General features: G+C 40.5%; 1 protein-coding gene across 4 annotated transcripts in view; it reads right to left on the reverse strand.

Moving 5' to 3' along the window:
* Window positions 1–19,499, reverse strand: part of LOC129495440 (zinc finger E-box-binding homeobox 2) — a 136,818-nt gene that overhangs the window by 6,699 nt on the left and 110,620 nt on the right. For all 4 annotated transcript variants that reach the window (XM_055302923.1, XM_055302924.1, XM_055302922.1 and 1 more), the window contains exons 5-9: window positions 13,497–13,685; window positions 12,631–12,845; window positions 9,871–9,979; window positions 6,933–8,902; window positions 5,317–5,497 (exon numbers count right to left, since the gene is read on the reverse strand). In XM_055302923.1, coding sequence (XP_055158898.1) covers window positions 5,317–5,497; window positions 6,933–8,902; window positions 9,871–9,979; window positions 12,631–12,845; window positions 13,497–13,685 — 2,664 coding nt within the window. The remainder of the gene's footprint in view (window positions 1–5,316; window positions 5,498–6,932; window positions 8,903–9,870; window positions 9,980–12,630; window positions 12,846–13,496; window positions 13,686–19,499) is intronic.

The following is a 19,499-nucleotide window of genomic DNA, read 5'->3' on the forward strand; positions in this document are numbered from 1 at the left end:
CACACGGGAAGGAACGGCCCAGGTAGGCAGGAGCAGAAACAGAGGCAAGGTGATGTGAAGAGGAATGTCTTAGCAGCCGTATGATTCTAAGGATAAAAATTAGAGAAGAAATAGCTCTGGAAACACGAAGTAGAGAGAGGGATGTCACGGAGGCTGAGCTAATCCCAAAGAGTGTGTTCCCTCTAAAGTTTTCCATGAGACGTCAGGCACTGGTGGAGTGTTAAGATACTCCTCAGCTAGAGAATGCTGTATTTCCTTTGGCATTCCAGGCAGTTTCGAACCAGTGTTTGGAACTTGAAACTAGTGCCAAGCCTAAACACATCTGGTTGGTTCCAGGCCACAAATAGCACTGGAATGCCTTCAACACCTTCCATAGCTGCCATACTTAAAAGTTTATTTCCAAAATAGAATGGACCAAAAAAAAAAAAAGTTATCAGACTGATGCTCCAGAGTTAAAAAAAAAAAAGTCAGAAATGTGTCACGTAGGGTGCTACGCACTATCACAACACACATGAAGCTCTGTGATTACATTTCCTAATACAAACTTGCATTCCAGCCGATTAAATTAAAAACCAGCATTAGTGGATTCAACCCCATTTTCATTTGCTGAGTGTCATGTTATAAGATTAGGAACCCATTCTACGCACTTCAGGTATTCAGTTATGTGGTGATGTATAATCTCAATTAGTAATCAAATCTCTTTAATAATGTTATTGAATGCCTCTAGGGCATGCTACTATTTAGAAAACGCCGTGGGCGGCTATATGTTATTTCATTAATGGTCTTTATCTTGCTGGAACGTCCAATAATAAATGTAGTGATGACAGATGCGGTAAGGCTAGTACTGAGTACTGGGATAGGAAGTTCTTTACCTGCAAGAGAAGAAATTGGACAAGTATTTGTTGGTGACTACTCATTGTATTGGAAATAAGGAAGATTCGGGTAATCTACCTCAAGGCAGCTAGTGGCCTGAAGAAAAACAAAAAAGCATGATTCACACTACACAAGAACCACTTTTTGACTCTTAGAAGGGATGTTTTGAGTGGGGTAAACTGAATAACAGAAGAGAGGGATCCCATGGAGTGCCGAGAGTTCGGGAAGACGGTGTGCCCTTCCCTTTGACAAGACCACCGTGGTGGGAAGGTAACCTGACAGGAAGCAGAAGTATTTACTTGGGAGAAAGACAGAAGTTTGGCCTTCGGGCACACTTCAAGTCATGATGCACGAATGGCGTGTCTCTCATGTGTACTGGAACCTCAGAGCAAGGGATGCTACCAGGAGCAAGGATGGAACGCTTCTGACCACGGGGATTCATTCACAGGGGGGGCACGGCGCGGAATGGGGGAGACGGGTTCTGGATTCTGGCTGCCTGGGTTCAAATCCATCTCTCACAACCAGCTGTGCGACGCAGACACGTTAACCCCTCTGAGGATGAGGGTCCTTTTTGCTAAGAGGGAAGTCACTGGGGGGCCTCACTTGTGACCCAGGCATAAGGAGTCAAGGAGGCAACAGAGGTGAAGTAGTTAGTACAAGGACTGCACGTGGGAAGCACTCCGTTAATGGTAGATCGTTTTATTTGCTTTTTATCAATACATGTTAGGTGACTCCCCAAGATGTAAGCAAGAAAAGGACCAGAGTCCACGGAAGAAGAAGTACATCTGAATGGAAAAGAAGAGAAATCATGGATGAAAAATTTCTCGGTGCTTTAGTTGCATGCATAGGGAGAGCTGTCCTACGACCTTCGCTGAGTGTCCCATCGGCTCAGGAGCACAGAAGGTGGGAGATTTAGGTGACTCCACGGGTCGGCTGTGAGTAATCGTGAGTGAGCACTACAGTCACCACAGCTGACGTGGCTCCCTCTTTTCCAAAGGAACAAAATACGGAGCAGCGTATTTTGAGAAGAGAGAGCGAGAGAAAATACAGGTTCTCCAGGACAAGTTTCAAGCCCCGCTAGAAATGCTGGGGGGCTGCCCATTAAACTGCAGTCAACTGTCTAGATAGTCTGGTTACAGGCAATCGATTCCCAGGGAATTCAATCGATAATAAACACCACGCTCGTAAGAGAAGTATATTAATTCTACATTACGAACTGGCGATCTGAAGGGGTGAAATGTGCGGCTATCATGCCATGCAGAGGACAGAATCTGGGGGCACGGGTGGTGGGGACTGACCTCTACCGCGCACTAAATAGTCTAGTGCTCTCCGGAAGTGCCGCCCGTAAGTCTCTAAGAAATTCAGTTTAAGTAGGAACTGACTTAGACATTCATCTCTTTTTAAAATTTGTTTGCTTGGTTTACCTGATTCAAATCAAGATTCCTGGAATGAAATTTCCACAGGAACAAGATTCAGAAAAACATCCAAGTTGACATTGAGCGAATCAAAACTTTTTTAGGGTAGTATTTTTCCCTTAATCTCAAGGTTCGTGATTCACCTGACAGCTAAAATGATAACTGAAGTTAATAAATGGAAGGTTTGTGGTCTGAAAAATGTTACAACTGAGAAACAAAATTGGTAATTTGTTTAAAACTTTGACTTTATCTACTCAAAAGTAGAAACATTCTTATCACCTTTCTGAATAAGGTAAGTTTAGGCGTACCTACCACAATGTCTCAATAGAGAAAGTACTCAATAAATGTCACATTTAAATCTTAGTGGAAGACAAAGGAGTCCTTGACGGTGCCTAACAGGAGTTTCAGATTTTGTGTTCCGCGGTCCTAGCTTATGACAGCTAATTCCACTGAAGTCAACATTTGTGGAGTGTTCCCTTCTTGTACCCAGTCTCCATCCTAGTCCCTGGCCCCAGGAAAAGCAAGGAAGGAAGCAAGCAAGCAATACGCTGTTGGTGAGGAAAATTAAGCATTGTGTCTTTGGTGTCTGCCTAGGAAGTCAATTATTAAACAGGCCAAGGGAAGAGAGCCCAGGATCTCAAGAATAAGTAGTTCAGAGTTTCCTTCTTAATCTAAGCCCTTCTATAGGTTAAGTCGTGGATGGGTGGAACAAGCACACTTTATCAAGGACACATTTATAAAATCAGCACATAGTCAACTCACGATTCAGCCTCATTTCCCCACCCTAGACTCAATCAACTCAAAGACTGGTCTCACCTACAATGTTCACCTCAGTACATTCCCAAAGTATTACTAGTACTTGATACAAACAAACAAAAGGCTGCTGGGGCCCAGTTAGGGAAGGAAAAGGGACTAAATTTTTACATACATCCCGGTGCTAGAGGATTCATGAAGAACTTCACACGGTGATGGAACCTAACACACGGACAGTAGTGATGTCATGAGATGTTTGGTCAAGAGACCAAAAAGTTAACACACTGGAAACCTGACAAGCTAGGAAGCCAACAGGAGGATAATTAACCACACGTTTAAAGAAACCATTGGATGGTTAGCGTCTCGTTGCTATACATTACTTCTAGGCAGCAGATCTTCTCACATCTTCGAGAACCCCAACACTTTATTTTTCCTCTTTAAGATACGGCACAGTTTGCAACTTGATTAGGCACCCCCGGGATTGTCAACTTTTGGGTCTCTCGACTGTCTCCGTGCCTATGAACTTTATGGACTGTCTCATTTATAAGAAATAAAGATACTGACTGGATGTCAACATGTACGACAGCCCTCGCTAAAATAGAGGTTTTACACTCACCATGTAGCAAACGATAGAGTTTGCATATGGTCATCTAATAAAACCAATCAGAGGGGGAGAGAGGCCTCCAGTGATGTGCCTATTGTAGCTGAATAATGAAATACAAAATATAGTTGAGGTTGATTAAAATATTGAATTTAGATATGAAAATATCTTCATCAGTATCTAAATAGGATGTGGCCATCAAGAAAACATCTATCGATATCTCTGATAAAAGGCAAAATTAGGAAAATGTTGGCATTTCAGACACGGAATTACATCACACAAGTATCGAGACTACTGGGATTTGCCTTCCAAACAAGGTTGTCTTTAAAGTTACCGCCAGTTGAACTTTTACAATAATAACAGTATCAGACAGTTGGAGAAAGAGAGATTACTGAGGCGGCTGCCATAAGGGTACTGTTACTTATTTAGCGACCTTGTTCTCTTCACAGATACCCTCAACACCTACGGTTTACCCAGCCTCCCCCCCACCCCCTGACCATCAGGCTGCCTCCCTCACAGGCCCAGTGAGGGAGGAGGGAAGAGGAGGAAGGGGAGTGCCCCTCCTCACGTTACCCTTTCTGCTTTTATCTTTTGCTTTTTTATCTTTTCACCACTTTTCCCCCACAAAGCACTGTTGGGCTAATTTTTTCGTTCTATATGAAAATGTTTGACACTAGACTTTCTCGGTTAAAATGAGCGTTTTTATGTAATTTCCCCCTGCCAATATTTTGATTGAGATCCTATACTGTCTCTTTTCCCATCGAGGGCCAGTACAGCGTGCCAAATTTCTAGAGAAGGAAAGTTGGGGAATGGGGGGTGGAGGGGAAAGTGGCGGGAGGTGGGGGGGGCGCGGTTGGCTGACTTGCTGGTTAAAGGTGGAAGGAGGAAGAGGGAGGGAGAGAAAGGCGTGGCTCCACTTGGGAGATCAGATCCTAGGTTGTGGGAACCCATGTTGCTCCACATCATGGTCCTTCGCCTTTCTTTTGAAAAATCAACCCACTATCGCTCTACTCATAGGGAAGAACTAGGCTGCTATCCCGTCAACTCTGTATAATTGTTCCTAATTAGTAATGCAGGAATTGGAAATAAGCTAATTAAATTTAGAAAGTTTTATTTTCGTCTTCCAAATAGAAGTAGTTTCGGTAGCTCACTTGGCATCTTACTTGACTTCTACCTTTTCCTTTCGCAGTGCTAACACTTTTGCTTTATTCAAAACGTGGCCAATTTATAAGATGAAACAGGACCACCTCCAAGTCGCAGCTGACTTGAAGTTCGGGTGATAAATCTAATACATCTAATACTGACTGAATCTTTCATTAAACTTGTACGTATATAGAGTCATTACAACTTGAGAACCTGAACGTGTTTGCAATAACTGGCTGGTGTCACGGCATCTCATGGCCCTGGCCACTTAGATATACCTTTGACGGGATCTGGGGATTTGGCTTACAGCTGAACTGGAAAGATATGAAGACAAGCACACTCATAAACACATGAACGATCCAATAAACAGGCAACAAAAAAGTCCTCCTGAGCTAGGCAAAAGCATGATTTCTTCCTTGTTGAAGGCATCAGCATATGCTACATCTTATGTCGCACCAGTGTGCTCATTAAATATTATGAAATGTACAGCAGGCCGGGAAGCTCTAACTAGCTAGTCAAAGTCACTCATACCTGTGTGTTCGTATTTATGTCGCAGAAGGGAACTGCTTTTCTGGAATGTCTTGTCACATAAGTCACATGCATACATGCCACTCTCTGTCTTCTTGATCTTCTTTCGAGACAGACAGGAGTCGGAGTCCGTCATGTCATCTAGGCCTGACATGTAGTCTTGTGCTCCATCAAGCAATTCTCCCTGTGATATAATCACACAGTTCAACACAGTCTCTCCTCTTCGTCTTTATACCAAACAACTTCACGTAGGCTGACATTTGGAGAACCTCAAAAGGGTTTGTGATTAATCAATCTCATTTTTTTTTCCTTAAAAAGAAAACCCCATTACTTTGCACGAACAATGGAGGAGGTCTCACCTTTCGGCAAGAATAGAAACCTTCTCCGCCCTAGATGGTCGAGCCCATTGTTTTTTAAGGGTAGAAAATGGTCAGCTCTGAAGGTGAGAAGGACATAACATTTTCTAAAATCCTTAGTTTTCCTTTTATAACAGGAAATACCCACGAGGGAGAACCAAACATCAGAATTTGTGCTTTTTTTTTTTTTTTTTTCCAGTGTGGTTAACTTTAGAAATGATCTGTAGCTGTAGAAACCCCATTTTAATTGAATTTTATATTTAGGTACAAAATGTTATTATTATGCAATCTATTTAAATGTATGTCTACCAACTAAAGGCCTCAAGCTATATTTTTATATTTAATTTTCTAATTTGAAATAGGGAATATTAATAACACTTTTTATCAATGTTCTATCTATGTTAAAACAGCCTTCAGCATTGAGCAATAATGAATGTGGATCGGTAAATTATTAAATTTCTTGATATTTATTTTGTCTTGATCCAAAGGAGTGCAAACTTGCATGATAACATACATTTCCATTTGCGAGCTCACAGTTCAGTTTTCTTAGACTACGTCTGCACTAATTAATATTAGAGGAGATTAAATAGGCTTAAATACATTTACAAAGAAGGCAGATGTACTGTAAATTGGAATACTGGAACAGCTGTTGCAGAGGTGCACGGCTACTTCTGCTCCTATTTTGCTAACAGGGATTATACTCCCAGGTTGTTAAAACATACCTGCTTTTGTATTTGTGAACCATAGATTATTTATTTACTGGTCTGAAAAGCACATACAAAGTCAAGTGGAACATGCGAAATATGTTTAAAACTGCTCTCCGACACACCCGATTTTCTATAAAACCCAGGACACATCCCATTTACACGTGTACTATCGTAAACTGTGGACACCTGTACAAGTATGTGGCTGTTCTAGGCGCTGACCTTTAGCACGTATGTAAGTCCTGTCAAATACGGTTATCCGCCGTATAAGTCTAAAAGCATACAGATCAATCTAAAAAAACCTCAAAGATAAGTGTTAAGTTCTTTGACTTTTGTAAGGCAGATGTGCCTTCACAGCTCAGTGTTCCACTGATTCTCCATTTGTTTGTCTAGCCCAGTCAGTTTTGAGGTTCAAGTGAAAACGAACTCTGCTATGTCTGCTGAAAACACATCGGTTGATGCTTTTCACTACGGTTCCCCCCCCCAACACATGCACATACACAATGTAATATATGATTCTCATGTCCTCTGTTCAGAGCAAAAGGATAGGTCTCATTACCTGAAATCCTTGTTTCCGCTGGTACTTTCTCCTTTGCTGCATATCAGCAAAAGTAGCTGCTCCAGTTGGGTAGGTATAGGCCATATGTGGTAGGAAGCTCATCTGATCCAGTCCTGGGTATGGTCGTAGCCCAGGGATACTGGTCTGGACTGGTGGCATGAAAGTGGCAGGGGGAAATGCGCTTTGTGGAGGAAGAGCTGTGTATAAAGTTTTGGCACTAAATGGGTTCATGCCGAACACTGGGTTAGTGCTTTTGTTGTCCAGATTATTTGAGTTTGAAAACTCCTTCTTGATAAAAGTCAAGTTTAGAGGCTCATCTGAGTTTTCAGATGATGAAGAAACACTGTTATGGTCTAAATTTATGCTGCTAGCTTTCGTTTTGTTCTTTGTGGCTATAATACTTTTGGGTTCTTTCATTTGTTTTGGTAATGACAAGTCCAAAGGCTCAGCCTGGAGCTCCTCAGAAGAGAAGCTGTTTGGAGTGTAAGAACTACTGTGGGAGTTTTTAGAAGATGTGGAGGAAAGATTTAAGGGAGAGGGAGTATTACTCCTCGAGTGGTCCAATTTCTCGACTGGTTTGATATTGGTAAAATGAGAAGGTTTGGTTAGCCTGAGCGGAGGATCACAATTCGTCACACTGTTGTGGAGTTCTGCTATGGATGGTGAAGTTATGGAGTCCATAGGCTTTACGGGCGACCTGGGTAATAAAGAGTCTTTCGAGGGGGGGTTACTGTTGGGAGCTAGCGGCTTGGAGTTCCTTTCCAGTGATGGGGACCTGGAATTTGAATACTGGTAGACTTTTCGTTGCTCAAACCATTCCTTCACAAATTCCTGAGGAAGGCCCACAGCAATGGAAATTTTCAGCAGTTCATCAGAGTTGGGCTCCATGTTCATAGCATAGTACGCTTTCAGTACAGACATGTGGTCCTTGTATGGGTTGATGGGGCTTGTCATTCCTTTCTCAGAAAGTACAGATGACAAGAGGAGGGCTTTATTATCAACAAAAACTCCGGCTTTGTTGGGGACTATGTTGTCATGAGGTTGCAGTACTGCCTTGATCTCTTCATTCATCTTACAAAGGTAACGTTCATGCTGATGCAAGGGAATGGGACCAGGAAAGCTTTCTTTACAGAACTGGCAAGAAAATGGAGTGGATATGTTGTGGTTCTCAATCATTTTATCATCAGTGACCAAATCTATTAAAGTACGTAGCTTCTCTTTCTTTATGTTACTGATCTGTCTCCTTGAGTCAGTAGTCAAGCTCTGGAGGCAAGCTTTGGCTTCATTGACTTTTTCTAATGTATAGTCAATAATACTTTTAGTGGCACCATTATGACTCACTACTGGAAGACCTACAGGCGGAATATTAGGAGAAGTAACTCCTTGTTCCTCAGGTTGAGAGCATGGATCCTTCATGTGATACCCTTTCAACTTGGAAATTTCTTCAGCCTTGCAGTCCATTTTTTGCCTGGAAACCGTATTGTCCACAATCTGTAGAACCTTTTGTACCTCGCTTAAGTTACTATTCATTGTGGGAAATCCGAGTAAAGGGGCTTCCATCCCTACACCTAAGTGCTGCATTGGACTCTGAGCAGACGGATGAACTCCCAAAGGGCTGGTGGCTCCAAGTGCACCATTCATAAAGGGACTAGTGCCACTAAACCCGTGCGTGGCCATAAGAACTTTATAGTCATTGAAGTCTAGTGGTTCTGTTTTAATTTTAAGTAAGCCTGTCTGTTCAGACATACTAAGTGGTTTTCCATTCTCCAATTTGTTTCTTAACTGGGTAATGGCTGAATTAGTAGGAGAAGAAGAAACAGAATTAGGGGAAGAACCCGTCTTGATATTGTTTCTCATTCGGCCATTTACAGAGATTAAACCAATACATTTCTTGCTGCTGATGTGTGAACTGTAGGAACCAGAATGGGAGAAACGTTTCTTGCAGTTTGGGCATTCGTACGGTTTTTCACCTAAAATGACAATCAAAATTAACATTACATTTCTTCGATCGGGTAATGATGGCAATTGTCTACCAATGCAAGAATCTGTGAAACCAGATAGAAGGAACGCAATGGGGGGGAACCTCTACATTCTGGGTGCCTAGCTTAGAATTATGTGGCCATAACTGTTGCTGGGCTTTATCTACCCTGAGAGAACATAATTCAAGATGTTAGCAGTGGAAGGTGAGGGCTATCTATGCCTTTTTCAGCCAAGATCCCAAATCTTGTCTTGCCATCGGCAGCCGCCTATTTAAACAGAGTGTCAGATTAATGTGTGGTCAATAGCACAATAAAGATGTCACAGTATTTAAAGGGAAGTGTAGCCATGGCTTTAATCAACTCTGTAGAGATTCCATTGATTCCACCAATCCAACTAGTCCTTTGAAAAGCATCCAATTTGGTAATAAAATGCTTGGCAGAGCTATCAAAATAGTTATAAAGAAGAAATCTCAGTGGTAGGATGTTGTTCTGTAATATACAGCTCCCAGGAATCAAGGAACATTTATCATACAAAAGCTCTCATCCAAAATTCTTCAACGTTTTCTTTCATGGTTAGGTATCAAAAATGAATACCCTTCAGAATTTGCCAGCTGAGTTTCTTCAGGTCAAAAATATTTAATCTGTAGAGGAGTGTTTGAAAGGACAAAAAGGAGCCTCTAGGTTTTGTAATAAATCAAAGCATTTGCAATTTTTAGGAAGTATAAACACTCCTTTTCTTTCTTTCTTTCTTTTTTTTTTTTTTTTTTTTTTTTTATGAGATCATGCCATTGGTGGAACCACAAGTCTCATGGAGGCAGAGCAGGCTCACATAGTTTGTGAAATTAAAAGGGTAGTTCCAAAAAAGCTGCCACCAGGATTGGGTAAATTTTAAACAATCTTTTAAAACTCCCCTAATGAAACAAAATGCAAATGTGAGCACCAGCACCTCTGCTACTCACCACTGTGAATTCGCAGGTGTTCTTTCAGATGGTGTTTATATTTGAAAGCCTTGCCGCACTCCGTGCATTTGAACTTGCGATTACCTGCTCCTTGGGTCAGCATTTGGTGCTGTAAAAGGAGAGGGACTGACATCAGTGTTGTGTGGGAGGAACAAAGGAAATTTGTTACAAATATTTTTAAAAGGCCTCCATTTTTCAGACAGGCCAAAAGGTTTGAGTGCATGTTTATTTATTTGCCCGGTCTTTCAGAGTTGCAATAAAAGTGATAATGTTGGCAATAAAATTGGAACAAATTAAAAAAAAAAAGTGCTTTCACATGCGCGTCCAACACTAGCTTTAGAATTATCTCTGTAGTCTCTTTTCCAAAATGTTTCTTTGAGCCTTTGGAGATGAGAAAGTATAATTGTAAAGACGTTTGTGGTTCTCTGGGTTTATGGCACATTCTAAAATCTGAAGATCCCTTGTTGGAATGCAACTGTTTTTGTCAAGGAAAAAAATAAATATTATTCTGAAAATTCTAAATGGCCTCCAAAAAACACTCCCCTTGCGGATAACTAATTTTATTAAATTTTCTGTATCACGGTAGAAGTATAGCTCATACTAAAGCAGTATCAGTTTTAAAGAAGAAGAAAAAAAGCATGCATACGCAAACAAAAAAAAAATTCTTGACTATAAATATTTCATTACACGATAAGCATGTTTAAATATCCCATTCACTGGGCTAGCAGCAAATGTAAACCCGGTTTTTCCTGATGTGTTGCATATCAGATTTGATTCATTATCAAAATGTAAGAGACAACATCTCGGGTTATAGCTGCTTGAGCAGTTTTATCACAGGCCAGTAGGAAAGACTTCAACGACTTTTCATTTTCCTTTTTAGTAGTGTGCTAGGGAGTAGGGACAAAAAAGAAAAAAAAAGTTTGCTGAAAAGACAAGTTAAAAGCAGCAAAGATATAATCAAACACAGCTGACCTTTTTGAACAAGGGAAAAAAAGCACTGTGACTTAGAATTCTAAAAAAAAAAAAAAAAAAAAATACAGTCATCCACTCTGGATGCTCAAGGTAGGAGGTCAGCCTTTTTCAAGCAGCAATGACACAAAAGCCTTTTGCAAAAAGACAGCACAGAAACGGTATGACAACTGCTAGGGTGTGCTGAATCTTCCCACATTCCTAGTGAGACAGATGGTGTTACATGGGACACAGGGAGGTTTGTTCAAACAGCAGCAACCTTCAAAGATCAAGCGGAGCCCAGCCCGCCGAGCGCCATTGAGGGACCAGCGCTCATATGTTGCTGAGTTGCATAAACAAACAGCAACAGCTGCTTTGTCTCCCCCCACAGCCCTCAGAGGACTACTATAAACTTTAGTTGTGCCACTGTTAATATGATACAATCATTTTAATTTACTAATTGTAAATGCCATGAGCAAATGAGGGGACTTTTCAACACCAAAGCTACCATTCATAATGCGCCAACACAATCACACTTCTGCATGTGAAATTTAAAGCGGTTATGCTTAGATAAATATCTAGGCACTTTTTTTTTTTTCTTCCTAGAGTTCTTGTGCATATAAGCAAGGGGAGATAAACTGTTACATAAGCGTAACTATGGGAGCATGGTTTTTGTAACTGAACTTTGAAAAGCATTCAGGTGACAGGCCCAGTCGGATCTAATGGGACGGTTTCCACGAGCTGTTCTTTTGCAATTGTAAAATTCCATGATACAGTATCATCGCCATCTCTTGATTACGTCCGGTCATCCTCATTTTCCTCATTCAAAGAAAACCATGCCCACAAGGAAAGGAAACGTAAGAGTGTTGTAGAATATCTCGTTGAATGATTTTCAAAACAGAGATGGTGGCAAGGCTTATCGGGCAGGCTTTCGGATCTGCAAGCAGGCCAGCCGCTGGGACTTGAGGCCACCATCCCTGTTACCATTCAGACACAATAATATCAATCTGCAGGCGATTCTCCCAGGAGGACAGAAAGAGCAGTTTTGCTCAGACACGTAAGGGACGCTGTGAATCAATCCTGTGCAAACGTTTGAAGGATTTAAGAAGCTATGCTTACCTGTTCGAGACAGAGGTTTTATTTCTAACACAAAATAAACCAAAAGGGGCACAACAATCTTAACATTGGGCCACAGGCATGCAAATCAAAAGGGACCGTTTTAAATGTGCATCCAATAGTTTAGTATCAGTCTGGTTCATTTTATATATACACATACGTATAATATGCCTTTTTGAAATTTTCTTTAAAGACACTTCATTAGATTCCGTAAACTAGTAGCAGCTTGTAAAAATACTCTAAGCAACCGAAGGTGTTATGTGGCGAATGAAAGGAATGCACACTTCCTTCACTCTGACTTAGATCCTATAGGGGAAAAAAAAAATTTTTTTTCCGAGTAAAAACTAGGTGAAAAATGGAATTAAAATTGCTGAGATGTTTAATAATGTATAATTAAAATGCCACGATTTCATTCACTTTTGGTGGGACATAAAAATGAAACTGAAGTCAAGTTAAAGTGCAAATAAAATTTCTAAATTAGAAATTAACACACTCATTCGATCGTGAACATAAGACTATTAAATCATATTAGAAGAGACCATCAAAAAATCATTTAGACCTCAATTAAAGCTATTACCATTAAAAGATCTGCATCTTCAAAATGCCATGAAAAATTAATAATGATTGCCAATCAAAGCAATATCGTTTCTCTAAGGGGTTATTATAGAAAGAAATCACTTAAAGCCAGCCCCCCACCTGATCTGTCCCTGGCTTGTGCGTCACCATATGCCGCTCGAGCTGGGTGCGGTAGGCAAACGTGTAGCTACAAAGAGGGCAGGAAAAGTTCTCCTCGTTCTTCTCGTGGCGGTACTTGATGTGCTCCTTCAGGGATGTCAAGCGCTTGTAGCCCCGGTCGCAGTAGGGGCAGGTCAGCAGTTGGGCAAAAGCATCTGGAGTTCCAGGTGGCAGGTCTGTAGCCGGGAGACGAGAGGGAGAGGAGCAGGCCAAAAGGTCAGTGAAGCAGTGGCAGCTAATGGGCCGCCTGCCCGGGATGGCATGACAGGCATCGCCGCAATCTGCCCGCCGGGAGCGCCACCACCACCGCCGTGCAGGCCTCGGGCCTGGCCCGCCTGCCTGCGCTGCGCCCGGGAGTTAATTAATTACTGGAGCTTTTGGGGGGAAATTCAAACAGCTGATGAGTGAGGACATTCTCTCCAGGTGGCTGGCGGTTGGTGGTGCGACCCTGGGTCGTGTGGGACTCAGGAGAGGGCCCTTCAGGTGGCAGCTAGAGAAGGAGGGTCCCCCCCACGTCCCAACTTTTTTTGTTCCTCAAAAGTGAAATATTTCAGAAACATTGGACTCCGTTTCGATATTTTTATCTCGGAGAAATAGGCTCTAATTGTTCTTGTTCTTTATTGGATGTACAAATGACACAAATTTGCTGACAAAAAAAAAAAATTTCACAATACCCTAAAATTACAGTTCTAATCTTTGCTCATGAAATTCCATGCCTCTGCAGCTGTTCTTCGAATTTTAAGGTAAACACCCAGGCATGTAGTGCATTTGTAATTGTAACAGCTGCAGAGGTCAGTGGAGTGGCTAAAAATGAATTACAGCCTCACCATTTTCTTCTTGCCCATTGGCCTCTGGCGTGCCAAGGCGAGACAGCTCCTCGGGGGCTTCTGGGTAAATGATAGCTGTGTCACTGCGCTGAAGGTACTCCTCGATGCTGACTGCATGGCCATCGCGTTCCTCCAGTTTTCTTTTGGCAAAGTATTCCTCAAAGTCTGATGTGCAATTTGCATTCTTAACTGGAATCAGAAAAGGACACCATCAACGCCTCTGTGGGGCCTTCCTCCCAGGTGCCCGAGCCCACTGACATCACTGTGAGCGCCGACTGTTGACTTGCAGAAAGACCCCCCAATACCTAGTTTAGTCCTAAGAAGTGTTGCAGATGACCAATCAGTGACGGGATGCTTATTCTCGTAAATATATGCAAAGAAAAGAGGACACTTGGCTTCAAGCTAAATAGGCACATCTTATTTTCCTCTCCCTGGAATACTAGTCCGCAGAATTCACAAAGAATGAAAGACATTTTGAAATGTTTTCTAGGGAAAACTTAAAAAACAAAACAAAACAAAACAAAAAACAGAGCTACATTCTAAGATCCAGAAACTTGAGAGATAATATGAGCTCAAAGCTGCTTTAGCAGTCTGTATAAAACTTCCTTTTCTTTCAAGAAAGGTATATTTAATTTTTTATTGTCCACTAAACTTAACGTGCCTAACCACAGATACATCCTGTTGCTAAATATAAGCTTTTAACCTTCCACTCTCTGCACATCACAGATGGCCAGGACTACACAATCTGACACAGATGCAAAAGGATAGATATTCCTAGAGAGATAATAGTGGGACTCTGTTAAGAAATCATGGGATGTGCCACTTTATCTTTCCCTATAATTTCAATATTTAGCTCAGCATTTTAAAGCTGCCTGAAGATGGAATGAAGCTCACAAAAAGAAATACAACAGAATTAACAGAAATACTTCACAAAAGCAAAAGAAACTGGCTGTGCCGCTGTGTGATTCTGATATGATTTTTAACTTTTGTAATTATGAATCTATTCCATGAAATGAATAATAGTCACAAATCCATTTCAGCCACAATGTCACAAGATTCTGTATATTTGATACCTCTAGGTATGTCTCTGAAGTAAGTTGTGGCTTAAATATCCTAAATAAACATTTTTATGCATAAGACCGTGTAAGTAGATGAATAAAGATCCTTTGCTAGTACGGTTAATGGCAGAGCCCCACTTTCATAGTTTCTGAGACCAGTTAGCCTTGATTCCCCTATATTCTTCACCTCACTTTCTCTGCCATAAAAGATAATAGAGCATTTGCCATACTAATCATTTCTGATAATTTGTGGCAGGGTGATGTTGGGACCAGCTAGTCCATTTTTATTTTTATTTTCATTTTTATTGTTGCTTTCACTGTCATGAACTTGTGGATTATAGGTAAAAAGAACAGAAAGTGGAACCTTCCATTGATTCGACAAGTACTGAATGACTGGTATATGGTAGGTATCATGTCTTGTTTCGAAAAGCAAAAAACATCCAGTTTCATCCTTCAGGAAGACATGAGAACAATCAGTACAACTGATTTTTTTTTTCTCGAGAAAAAAAAAAACTTACAAACTCACATAAATATTATGAAAGGAAGTTGTGTGGTGATACGAAAGAAGTAGTGGGGGGGGGGGCTGATGGAGCCCAGAAGATCAAGAAAACTTAAATTGAGAAAGCTTGGAGTTCACTAGCTCTAGAAGCTGGGGAAGAGCCAGCACGTGCAAGGATGCGAGGACTGGAAGGAGCACGGTGCATTTCACCAGCAAAACAGAGTGCTGATGTGCAGACAGTGGAAGGGAAGCAATACGATGGGAGGGCGGAGAGGCAGGCAGGAACCAGAACAAGAGGCAGGTGGTCGTCCTGCTACAGGTTTGGGTTTTCTTCTAAGAGAAACAGAAAGCCATGGAAGGGTATTAAGCAAGAAGATGACTGGGTGAAATTGGGAATTATCTGCATTTTTAAATGACAACTCTGGCTATTGTAAAATAGGGATTGTAAGGAAAAGAAAAGCTGATTCTGGGAAACCAGTTAGGAGTTTCTTGCCATAAACCAGGCCAAGATAAAGGTTAAGGAATTGGTGATGGAGACTGAGAAGTGGCTAGATTTGAGAGATACATTGACAAGTAAAAACACTAGGCTTGGGGGAAGGATTGGGTGTGCCAGGGAGGGGGAGGCTAAGATCTTATCTTAGGTTTGGGCTTTCCAAATCTGATGGATGATAGGTGATAGTCACCAAAGCAAGGGGCACCAGAACTCTAAAAACACCTGAAACTATGAACTAATACATCGCATCAAATAAAAGGAGACTGGGGAGCATCACGCTTTGCCGACAAACTAAGCGCTAGCAATCCTGAATAGTGTGATCTCAAAACAGTCTCTTTTGCCACTCCAACTTCTAAAAGTCGAACAAGAGCAACTGTCTGATTCTAACACCTGTATTTCCTTCAAATACAGGTTTGGAATGTGTAAGAGTAGATGATGATTTTATATCTTGAAATTTATTTAAATCTTTTCTCATAATCTTAAGTCTTAAATCTTTTATTTACTAAGATTTTATTGTATTATTTTGTGTTTTTTTGAAAGATTTTTATGTATTTATTCATGAGAGACAGAGGGAGGCAGAGGGAGAAGAAGCAGGATCCATGCAGCAGCCCGATGCGGGACTCGATCCCAGAACTCCGGGATCACGTCCTGAGCTGAAGGCAGATGCTCAACCGCTGAGCCACCCAGGCCTCCCAAAGATTTTAATTTTAAGGAACCTCTGCACCCAACATGGGACTCAAACTCATAACCCCAGGATCAAGAGTTGCATGTTCCACCAACTGAGGCAGCCAGTCACCCCCAAGTCGTAAATCTTCTAGAAGAACATGAACCTTGATTAAGATCAATTTTCTGTTGGTATGCTCATGATGCCATAGATACTTTCCGAATCACTGTTGGTAATAGTGAATGTGATGGTGTCATTTAACTTGCACCATTAAATCACTAGAGAGTACAAAGAACTGCCAACCTGCACAAACTATTTGTTCCTTGTTTTGGATCATCAAAATGACTTAGCATTGATCAAAAATCACCTTTTGTTTTTAATGCCAGAAAAGATAGAAGGGACAAAATGGTGGATCAAACATGAACCCCTTTGGAACAACTTGACTGATTCGACCAGGGGCTTTTTTTTCACCACTGTGGCAGCAGGAAGTAATTTAACTACTCCTTTCTGAATCCAGGCCTAGTAGAATGCTGTCAGATGTTTAAGGCATGACTTAATTTAAGCTTTTTAAGAACACTGACCCACTCGACGATCCTTAGTGTAACCTAGTAAACATGGATGGATGGACATTTTAACATCCTACTTCTATATTGATATCTCAGCAACTATTTGAATTATCTGGCTATCTTTTCATGAATTTTCATTTGCATATGAATGTTTCCATCAGAAATGTAACCAAATGCAAATTCAATGGGATTTGCATTAATAGCCTTTTGGCTTCAACAGGAGGAAAATTCAGATTTTTCTGGATAGGCGAACTAAACTGCATCGAGAAACACTACTGGTATTTGGAGAGGCAATTCACTTGCTAGATCGAATTTGCCTATGCTAGATTTCTATGTCAAGTGTGACCGAGACAAAAGTCCTCAAATCATATGCTCACTTTAAGGATCATCTTTGATCATCTTCGTACCCTGAGCTTTGAGTATATTGCTTAGAAATTAGTAGGCTCTCAGGAATCATTTATAGAATGAATGTGGAATAAATTATGTGCTTTACACGAATCTTGGTACAGAAGTAAAAGGAAGCATAAGATAAGATACCCTCAGTTGAGCTAGGAATTCAGATCTGCAATTCAGGCAATTCTAGAACAATTATGTGATTAACTACGTAATGATGACCATAAATACTTGCAAGAGTTCAATAGGGTTCAGGTGAGTATTCAAAAAGGATTTAATGAAGAAGATAACACTCAATCATTTAAATCTATTTGCTTCATCAGGATTTTCTTCTTGTGGAATAGGTATGCTATTTAGCTATAGATCTCAAATATGTACAGTCACTTATGTGGGCTCTAGTCTAGACTTCCATGAACTAGTCTAGGTATAACCGACCCAGATATAATGTGTTTTTTTTTTTTCCCTTGGTGTTGCTGTAGGTCCTTGTAACACACGGTTTTCCTGCCCAGTAGCACAACAGTCTCCTTTGCCTGGGAATGGCTCCCGTATTCTCTATTGTCAAACTTTATTGTACCCAAGGGAGTTGCCTGGTTATTGCTGTGGATTAACAATATCCACGGTGGATTAATCTGCACCTAAAGTGAACTTCTCCTAGTCTTTCAATCTCCAGAAACTGGGGTAGCCAATGGATCCAGCTGAGTCAGCAAATCCTTTCCTTGTGATTTTAGGACTTTGTACCAAAGGGAGCACCAAGAACGGTTATTTCCCTCAAGCAACCCGTAGCTATTAGATGTAGAACAAAGGAACTGATATATCCCATGTAGTGTGAGAAGATTAATGAAGAGAGAGACTGAAGCAGGTACACAGAGAGAAGAGAAAAGCAAAGACAAGATGGCAAGTCCTGACAGTATATTTCTAGCTCTATTTGCTCCTGAGGCCAAGCCGTACCTGTGTCCTTCCAGTGGCTCTGTTGTCAAACCTCCTTAGATTCTGTGAGCTTAAAAACTCCCTTTCTACTCCAGGCTATGTGTATTTCAGTCTCTGAGATCCAAAATCACCCTAATTATTAATATTTGAACAAAAGGTTATTCTGAAACTTGTTGAGGAGGATGAAGTTTTGGTTCTGGACAGAAATTTACCTTTTTGGTTTTCACAAAGATTTTGCAACACTGCATCGTGGACCCAGAAATGAAGTAGAAAATTCACTAGAAAGTTACAGAATTCCCCACTGCATTTTTCTGGTGTAAAATCAACCTCATTTTCCTTTTTTTTTTTTTTAATCTGTAATTCTCTTCACTCCTTGGTCTCCTTGTTAGAACTGCCAAAACACACTGACAAAGGATATTTGTGTGATACTCATGATCAAACCATAACAAAAGTTCACAAGAAACCTCAAAGTAATGTGTTCCTATATCTTCTCCAGAGATTTTGCAATTAGTCCTAAAATTTACCCTGGTGCCTTAGAAATGTCTCAACCTTCTCTAAGGTCAGGTAAACTTTTCTGTATCCAAAACTGAAAATTTCATTAATTAAAAATGTTTTTTCATCACCATGTGTACTTTAATATCGTTAGGATAAATTTCTAGGTTGCTTCAAGTTAGAAAAGCCTCACGTTTCCTGTCAATATGTTGTTCCCTCTTACTAATGTTGCTTATTAATGATACTTTCATAAATACTTTTATGTCTATCTTAGATATTGATATTTTTAAATAATGATAAATATCAATATGGATTGACTTTTAAAGTTATTGCTCAAAAAACAAGCAATGTTAATAGAGCTCTAAATAAGAGAGATATATTGATCTTCAAATCAGCCACCTCCCATGGAGGTTTTAGGACACTTTCTCAAAGATCCTTAAAAGTGAGTTTTGCTTAGCGTTTACAAATAGTTAAGACATAATGAGACCTTGAAACTTATTTCTTCTCTTTTTCTGTTTGTTTGTTTGTTTCTATTTACTTCCATCCCCTTGCCATTTATTTTATTTATTTATAAGGAGCATGTGTTCATGTAGGAAAGCAGGTATTCTATTCTAACTGATCTTGTACCCAGCGTGTTTTCAATTTTCATTAAAGAATTGAAGAAATATGTTTGAATATTATGCAAAGTCATTTTAATGAACATAAAATGAATAAATAACTCTTTCAGAAAAGAAAATCTCTTGGAGGGTCTAGAAAAGCTGAAGTAAATACATGTAAAAAACCGAGTTCAATCATTTATCCACCCCCATGGCTTAATAACTATTTATTGAGGACCTACTATTGCCAGAGAGTGTGCTTTGGGATGAAGACACAATGGTGTTGATTGATAATTATTTTTCTGCTTCTGTGAT

Source organism: Nyctereutes procyonoides, unplaced genomic scaffold, assembly GCF_905146905.1.
Source record: "Nyctereutes procyonoides isolate TBG_1078 unplaced genomic scaffold, NYPRO_anot_genome, whole genome shotgun sequence".
NCBI classification, from domain to species: domain Eukaryota; kingdom Metazoa; phylum Chordata; class Mammalia; order Carnivora; family Canidae; genus Nyctereutes; species Nyctereutes procyonoides.